At 25.0% G+C, this 10,082-nt stretch overlaps 1 protein-coding gene across 1 annotated transcript; it reads left to right on the forward strand.

Annotated features, from left to right (window-relative positions):
- The first annotated feature begins 5,733 nt into the window (after positions 1 to 5,733).
- Positions 5,734 to 7,219, forward strand: LOC107463430 (myb-related protein 308). The gene is made up of 3 exons (XM_016082227.3): positions 5,734 to 6,006; positions 6,080 to 6,209; positions 6,512 to 7,219. Exons 1-3 carry the CDS (start codon positions 5,874 to 5,876, stop codon positions 7,200 to 7,202), a joined length of 954 nt encoding a protein of 317 aa, XP_015937713.1. The 5' UTR covers positions 5,734 to 5,873; the 3' UTR covers positions 7,203 to 7,219.
- The last annotated feature ends 2,863 nt before the right edge of the window (positions 7,220 to 10,082 follow it).

Here is a 10,082-nt window from a genome sequence, read left to right on the forward strand (position 1 = left end):
ATTCGTCACAAATCTAAAGTCTATTTAAAAATTTATCGTTAGCTAATAAATTGCTGCATACACAAAATAGAATTTGAATATCCGAGTTGGTTTAAAAAAATATATTTTTTACTACTTATCAGAGTTGGTTTAATTGGTAACTACCAAACCCATATATCAACGAATAACGATTTAATTTTGGCAATTGATACAAAAAATTTTGGAAAAAATATTATTGATTTTACCTCTAATGTTTAAGTATATTTTAAAAAATTCTCCTAATCTTTTTTTTTTGCATTAATATATTATATTTAAGTATTTTTTTTACTTATATTTTTTTCATTTCTCATCATATTTTTTCAGATAAAAACTTATTTATTACAAATCTTATCAATGAATTGATTTATATACAAAACATAATTTAAATTTAAATATTTATTTTAATAGACAAATAGACTAATCACTCGATGAATTTAAGTTGATTTTTCATTCTATTACGTTTATTTAACATAATTTCAAACTTAGGAAAAAAGATGATACTAAGTGAATTGCATGAAATATTTTAAGTGTAAAAACTTTATATCCAAACCTAATTGATTGGGTGATTCTCATATATCCACCAACATACCTATTTTTTTTTTCCTTCTTAAAAATAGAAATAATAATGAAGCTAGGTAGAGAACATGAAAAGCATGAGAGTATGATATAGAGTGTGGAGTGGGGCAAACAAAACGAATGGACCAGCTCATTCCAAATAGATCATGAGGTGGAAAAATATCCATGGATGAGGGAGAAAAATGTGGTGGGTCACCAAACCTCACAGATTCTTCACGTTATTTTTAAGTTATATTAATTTCTTTTTTATATTTATTTTTTTGACAAATATAGGTGAAGATACCCATCATCATTACCTATATAAATATATCTATTTTTTTAATTTTATATAATATAATTTTTTATTTAATATTTCTAAAAATTTAAAGGAATCATGTATTATTGTTGTGACCTCATATACTACCATACTACACCATAACCATATCTTATATCTTATCTATTTTATTCTAATGGTGATTTTTGTTCTCATGAGAGATTATCTCACATTATACTCCACCCATGAAGGAAGGTAAGGTAAGGTAATGGGACCACTCAAAAAGGAAAAATAACCAAATTCATTTCTCATTATTTGCAGTAATAATACCAATCATCTTATGTATATTGTACTGATGTACACAAAAATAATAATGTATGTATTTAATATTTTATAAACATTTAATTTTTTATCTTACCAATATAAATAAATTTAATTATTTATTTTTATCGCAGGATTTATTATTTTATTATAATAATTTTGGTTATTCTTGTGATAAATTATTTAGTTAAAAAAATATGTATGTAAAATTAATTAATATGTATAAATATATATATATATAAATACTAAATATATAGTAAATTTTTTTAGTGCAATAAGAAAAGAAAAAAGAAAAAAAAATAACAATTTGTGCTAGAGAATTCAGTTCGAAAAACAAACTCCGTTAGATAACCAATATTCTAACCGCCAATTATTGGCCAACTTGTTATTAATTGGTAATCCTAATTTTTTAAATTATTATTAATTAGTAATTATTTAAAATTAGTTGATTATAAATTATTTACTTATATTTTTTTCTCAAAAAAATACATAAATTAGAGACTTTTTGGGCACTTCTAGTCAACCAATGACTATCACAATTACACAAAACACAACCAAAATTCGTCCTTCTTAAATCATGAAAAACGCTCCTACAGTTAACTTTCACAAAATCCATATTATGAGGTATCCACTTAAGCCACCATGATTTATTTTAGTATATGCAGAATATTGTTATAATAATAATATCAAAAAAAAAAAAACTCTTCTATTATAGCTAGCCCCATACACTTGAATTTTTGTAAGTGTTTTCTAAATCTAAAGATTATGGCCTTTTGGTTTATTTTATTTAGTGGTATTCATGCAAGGTGATTTCTCTAGTGGTAGGTTTGGTAGGATCTCTTGTAATTTTTTAAATGTATTATTAAAATTGAAGTTTTTGGTATATCAAATTTTATGAGATTATATATAGAATAGCATGATACAAGATTGCCATGTTTTGAGATGGAACTTAATTAGTCAAATTGTTAACTTTAAGTAATATTTTTATTTATTTATTTATAATTTGGCTAGTGGGTGGGGGAAAATTAGAAGAAAAGGATACTACTACTATTGATGATGAGCACTAGTGCTAATATAATCCCAACCATGGATGGTTGGGGAAGTTAGTTACTCATATCCAACTTGAATTGACAACAGCAAGTGGAGTGAGTTGAGAATGCTTCTAGAATCCTTTAATTTTTTTGGGGACCAAAATTATGTATCATATAATATAATATAATAAATAAAACAGGTAGTTAGAACTTATATTAGAAGAACAGCACTTAAGAAGATTTGAAAGTTACAGACATGTTTGTTTTGGAAACAATTTTCCGTTTCTATTTTATTTTAAAAATTATTTATTTGTTTTTGTTATAAAGAAAACAAAAATGTAAAAGGAAAATTAAATACAAATCAAATCGCCATAAATATTTAAATCCTTTACGATAAAAATTCAGCAAAGTCCGAGGGTGAGTTTTTTTTTTTTTTGGAAAAGTGGTGAAGTAGTTTGGTATGCATTGCCTAATTTTAATTAATACTTCTCAATCAATGAATCATATGAATGTGGGCATAAGAAGCTTTTTGCTCTGGTAGGTCCTTTATTTTTTCTAAATTTATTATTTACAATTTGGTCCTTACACTATAGTTTTTTATACAAAAAGTAATAAGGTGCGTGCGGCTTTAAGCCTTAAGGTCATATTCGACTTATAATTGTGTGATAATTGATGCTTTAACGGATTAATTAACATTAATAGTCAAGCACAATACATACTAATACTAATGTGCTATTTAGATAAAGACACCTAAAATATTTTTTAGTAATTAAAATTTATTACATATTATCGACTAAATCGTATTATTTTGTTAAAATTAAACCGCACAAATCGATTTGACTAAAAAATTTGATAAACCAAACTTTAAACAGATATAAATTAATATTTTTTTATAAAAAATGACTACAATATTTTTATTATAGAAAATAACTAAAATATTTCTATTATATATATAATAAGATAATTTTTTATAATAAAAGTATTATAATCATTTTCTATAAAAAATATTAATTTAAATTGGTTTAAAATTTAGTTTATTAATTTTTCGATTATATCGATTTATCTTGTTTAATTTTGACCAAAATAATACAATTTAATCGATTATATATGTTAACTTTTAATTATTAAAAACATCTTTATTTTAGAAACATTTTAAGCGTCATTATCTAAATAGCTTTCTACGTATTATTATTTCCAACTTTTTTTTTCTTCGTTTAATAACTACCGTAAATAACACACTTTGTTCAACAGGAGAATTATATAACAGTACACCCCATTTCCAAAATAAATAAAGATTTAATTAGGAAGCCAATTTTATCATTTTTTAAAAGTCAAAATCTCATTTCTTTATTTCTTTCAAAATTATTTTATAAAAAAATATCAGCCACAATCTACTTTAACCTACAACAATCAATTTATTTCTTGGTGATGAGTTGTTTTATGATTTTCATAATAAGTTTCAAAAAATGATTTCTTTCAGCTGTGTGTGACTTTCCTTTTACTAAATGCAAGGAAATTAAACCAAATTAGCTAAAAGTTTGAACTAGTTTTATCTTAAGGAAATAGAAGAGTTTAAATTTTCTAAAGGGAGATAAAATGCAAGTAATTAATGAGAAGAAAAACAACATATTTCAATTTTGTTCAAATGGAAAATTGTTAATTTTTTTGGAAATTTGAATTAATTTAAAAATACAACAACTGGTTTTAAAAAATTAAATCAATTTATTTTGTACAGTGAGAACTGAGAAGAACACCCAATATAATACAAATTTGTATATGGGTCAGTGGGACACACACTTTTGATTCCATCATATCTGTAGAGCAAGACAGAGGCACATGTAAAATAAATTAAATTATATCATATCATATAATATAATATGAAGAACAATGTTTTATAATTAAAAATTACTATACTATTTCAGATAAATTAAAATTAAAGTATTTGTCAAGAGTTCAAGCTTTTTTGTGCTATTAATAATTAAAAACATTTACCCAAACATTATATCTTGTGCAACCACATAGTAACATATAATTAAATTTGAAATAATAAATCTATGAATTAATCGTTTTAATTTATATGAAAATACATACTTAAATATTAATGTAACTATATAACATAATTAACTTTATTTATTAATTAATATAATAAAAGAACTAAACGACATTTTATTTGTATACACATCATATATATAATTAGCAAATGAATTAACGAATTATTAAATTTTATAATTATTATTCGATATTTAAGATATAATCACTAATTTAATTTAGTTAGTTTTCAAAAGATCATCACTTAGACCATTATTTAATCCTCAAAAGATATTAATTATTCTTTATATAATTATATTCATCATTCATGAAATAACTTCCCTTTTAATGAAGTTTTATTAGCAAATACATATATTAAGAAGTTACTAAACCGGAACAAGTATTAATTAATATTAAAAAAATAATTATTTATAAACTTAAAAGTATAAAATTGATATAAAAAAAAGGAAGCTAATACTCTGTTCTTCTTGTTTCAACAACAATTATTATAATAATGAATACCTCCAATACCAAAACCCTTTTAAACATATAGCTAGTATATAGTTATTATTAGCCCATATAGATTGAATTATTAGAAGATAAATTCTCAAAGAGCCATCAGTTTTTAATATTTTTTATTATTATTTAACAGTATATATAAATATTAAATTATTTTAATAAATAAATTTTATTAATTTATGTGTATAAAATTTTAAAAATATGAGTACAAATTGTATTGATTTATGTGTGCGAATTTTGGTAGATATAGGTATTTTTTGTTTACAAATACCAATAAATATGAGTATATATTATTGCTTATAAAAAATGATAATATTTACTGGTCACGTATTGAAAAATTTGACCCTAATTTTAAAAGTGTTTTTCATTTTCTTCATATAACGCTAACATTGCGTCATTTTAGTCATTCTAAAAAGTCAGAACTCACAAATCTCAATCTCTCACAGAGTCACAATCATACTCTTCGCTATTTCTATTCAATATTCATCGTGTCGTTATTCATTGTTGCCTCGCTATTTCTATTCAATATTCATCGTGTCGTTATTCATTGTTGCCTCATTATCTCTGATCGTAACGTTCTTTTCCTTTTTTATTGCTGCATGATTATGTTTTTGTCTGTTATAATAATATTTTTTATTTATTTTTAAATTTCTTTCAATTTTTTCATTATATCAATATAAAAAAATAGAAAATAGATACTCGCAAAAAAATAGAGATTTGTGAGAAATAAAAATGAGATAATATTCTTCCACGACAGAAATGAAGACAAAAACAGAAAACAAATTTAAAAACAAAAACAGGATGCCATCCTTAATAGAGATAAGGGAAAGGAGAATTAATAAGGGGAGAGGGGTAGAGGTGATAAATAAAAGAATATAGGATGGAAATGCAAAAAAGAAGAAAGCACATGAAAAGTAGAGCTACCTACCAAATCCAGCACTAACTTAAATTGTAACCACTCGTCTTTCTCTACCAACTCGGTCAAATAATTATACACCTCCTCCCATTTTATATATTCATTCCCCTTTCTCTCTGTTACCCTTCTTCATTTCTCTCTTTCACTTTCCATCATGCTATAATAATAACCTTCTTCCATTTTCCATTCTTTCTCTTCATCAATCATCATCATGGGTAGATCTCCTTGTTGTGAGAAAGAACACACAAACAAAGGAGCTTGGACCAAAGAGGAAGATGAACGCCTCATCAACTACATCAAGATTCATGGTGAAGGTTGTTGGAGATCTCTTCCCAAAGCTGCTGGTAATTATTAATTATTATATACTTCATTTAATTAAATATAAATAATTATATCTCTAACTCCGCGTGTCTCCAGGTTTATTGAGATGTGGAAAGAGTTGCAGATTGAGATGGATAAATTACCTGAGGCCTGATCTAAAGAGAGGAAACTTCACTGAAGAAGAAGATGAACTCATCATCAACCTTCATAGCTTACTTGGAAACAAGTATGAACAAACACACACTACTATTTCATTGCATTTCATTTCTTTACAATTATCTCAAATATATTCAATATAATTAGCTACTAATAATACCATCATATTAATTACTCTCATGTTTTATATAAGTGTCACATCATAGAACCAAAAAAATATTAGTCGTTAATTTTAATAACTTCAATCATGTGAAATTAAAGATTAACAGTTAAAATTATTGAAATATCAGTAATTTTTAGTATATTTAATTTTTTTCCATAATATATATATACATATACTTATTTTTTATATTTTTTTTTTTTGAAATTCAGGTGGTCTTTAATAGCTGCAAGGTTACCCGGAAGAACAGATAACGAAATAAAAAATTATTGGAACACTCACATCAAAAGAAAACTCTACAGCCGGGGAATTGATCCTCAAACTCACCGGCCGCTTAATGCGACCGGAATCACAACCACAGCCACAGTCGCAACCGCAAACAATAAGAAAAGCAAGGAAAAAAACGATAGCATTATTTTAAGCACCAACATTATTAATGACAACAACAATAACAAGTTTCAATTGGTGAGTGAATTGGTTTGTGAAGATTCATCAAATAGTAGCAGTGGTGTTACCATTGAAGAACAAACATACCCTCTTCATAATCATCAAAATAATCATAATAATCATCATCATCGCCAACTCAACTTGGATCTTTCCATTGGTCTTCCCTCTCAACAAAATAACCAAGCTTCTTCAAATTCCATGAACCAAGAAAACAACAAGAAGTTGAAGCAAGAACAAGAAGAAGCACATGGTGTTTTCTATCATCATCCATGGTATGGCAATAGTGATAATACTAATAATAATAGTAAGAGTGTGTGCTTGTGTTATGGTCTAGGGTTTCAAAGTAACAATAACAAAGTGTGTAGCTGCAAAGGTGCCATTGTTGGTGGTACGGCGGTTACTACAACCGCCGCAGATAATAGCTTGTATAGATTTTATAGACCTATGAATATATAGTTTTATTTATTTATTTATTTATTTATTAGAGCTAATATTATTTGATTCGGAGCTTTTAACTTTTAAGTGTAATATGTTTGTGACTGTTGTGAACTTCTTAATTAGTTGATTAACATGGAAATATATATATAGTGGTCGAAAGAAAACGGGCAAACTTTTGATAAATTTCAATATATATGAATGTATAAAAATATTATTTTTTTTTACGTTAAAATCAGTAATTATGTATTTATATATAAATATATATGTTATTTAATTTATTTTTAATGTGTATTTTATATTTTTATGGGGTAGGAATGTGAGTTGTTAGGCATTAACTATGTTTGGTAAATTACAGTAAGTTTAAGAAGATATGTATATGCTCAATTATTAACACAGAGCAGTTACTGATCCTGAATATAGCGAACCCTTATGATAATAAATAATATGATAAATTATCTAATATATTAACATATATTATTGATGTTAGAGAGTTTAGGTAGGAGACACATATACAGATTTTGAATGCACAAACCTACCACTTACAGTGTCACAAGAAGAACAAGACAATATGGGAACACTGGACTACATGACAAATAAACTTTCTTTATAAGGTTAGAATAAAATATTCAAAATATTTTTGAATTATTAAAACTGTTGATAAAAATGTTTGTTAAATTTAATAAGGATAAAAATATTCTTAAAATATTCTTAAAACATGATAGAAAAATGCAAATTTTTTAGTAAGTGACTAATGACTTTTTTATTTAGCAAATTATTTGTGTATTTTATCTTAATTTTTGTAAGAATATTGAGATAATTATTTAAATTAAAGTACATGAACAAATTATATCAAAATCCAATTATTATGTTTTCATCGTCTTTTAGAAACATTTTTTGCCATTGACAAAAATAAAATTTACTTGGTATAACACCAAATTTAAAGATACAAAATAATTTTTTCACTACAAGAAAAACGGAATTTAGCGACAATTTTTATAAGGATTAGTGGCGCAAAACAAGTTATCAGCGCTTTGAGATACATTACTATTGGAGTGTGAAGATTTAATTTTGCGGCGGTTTTATTGAACTACTGACACAATAGTAACGAAATCTCTTGAATAGTATTGGTTGATTTAGCGACAGTTTAGAACCGCCGTTATTTAGCCTTGATAATATATTTAAAAATTTTGTATTTTTATCAGAAATTTGATAATTTAAAAGCTTTTTTTATTAGGTTTACCCTTAATTAAAATTATTATTAATTATTGATCTGTATACGATATGCTAATTTTATAATTTAAAACTCTTTTACAATTTAATTTAAAAATAACTATATTAATAACTACTTCTAAAACACAAAAAGAGAAGTACAATAATATATATCATTACTCATTAGGAAAAAGATATATCATTTATCCGTTATAACTCGGCTTGATCTATTATTTATAATAAGTTATAACTCGATTGGTATTTATTATATATGATGAGTTATAATTTGTCTTTGAGTATGATTTATTTTTAGTTTGTAACCGTGGACATTATTAGTCATGATTACTAACTTATTGAAATACTAATCATAATATCAATATCATTTTTAATTTAATATAAAGTCATTAATCAGCGATCAATTAATACCGTATAGAAACGCATATTTGGTTATTCATAAATTTTTTTATTTTATTACTTGTTCTGCGTGAAAATAGTTCTTTGAGGTATAGTCTGTTTTGTTTGCTTTCCTTAGGAATGAGAGAAATGAACTTGTAAGGACGGCGGTATTGGACACTTGCAAAGAGACTTCTACACTCAAATTAGTAAGAGTATAAGATAAATATGAGTTATTCAGAATGAATAACATACCTTCTTCATGTCAGAAATGGATATATTTATAGAATTATTGTACTACAGGCGGTTACTTAATGAGTCTAATATTGTGGAGTTATTTGGATAATAACTACTCTTTAGTGCTCTTCTTTAGAGAGATTTACAGAGAAATTTCTGTATTCATCTGGATTGGCACGTAGTTATTTGATTTTATAGGATAAATCCGTTAGGAGAGTAAAACATGTACTCTTCACGTACTCCTGATATAGTACGTGTGTATTTAGTTTTAACCGGATTTCAATTTATAATTTTATTGAGCCGAATTATAACCAACGAACGGATCATTACTATAAAATAATTTGATTACTTGTTTATTGGAGGTTAGATTATTTCATTATGACAAATTTATTTTAATGGTTAATTATTAGAAAAATATGTAAATTAATATGAATAAATATACACATGCTTTTTAGTGTATATATATAATCTTTTGTGAACATATAAATGTCTTATTTTATATATTTTTAATGTAAATTTTGTATTTTAATATGTATTTTATATTAATAATTAATTTGATAACAGATTTTAGTGTAAATATATATTGTTGAAAACAAATATATAACAAGATGATATATACTAGTAGAAATAAAAAAAGAGTGTTATTTTATCTGGTATAGTTGTATTTTATTTTATTTGTTATTTTAGTTTTTAATTTTTTTAATTAAATTTGTTTTTTAAAAATTTTAAGTTAGTTATTTTAATTATTCTGTTACTTGTATTTGTTAATTGTATTAAAATTTATTAATATGACACGTTAAATAATATTACAACACATACTTAGTAATCCTATAATTTCTTTTCTTTGCTTGAAAGGCGTGTTGAGGCATAGCATTGAGTGTTGGACTTGGAGGTTTCTGTTTCTGTATGGCAGCCCACTCTTTCTCCTTCGTTTTAAAAGGGTTAAGCACGATTTTGTCTTTCAACGTAGAAGTTGAAAATTTATTTTATTTTTTTGTCTTTTTTTCGCTACAAAATAGTCTCAAAGCTTTAACTTAATTTTAAAATTGTCTTTCGAAC

This window comes from Arachis duranensis, chromosome 8 (assembly GCF_000817695.3).
Source record: "Arachis duranensis cultivar V14167 chromosome 8, aradu.V14167.gnm2.J7QH, whole genome shotgun sequence".
In the NCBI taxonomy this organism is placed as follows: Eukaryota; Viridiplantae; Streptophyta; class Magnoliopsida; order Fabales; family Fabaceae; genus Arachis; species Arachis duranensis.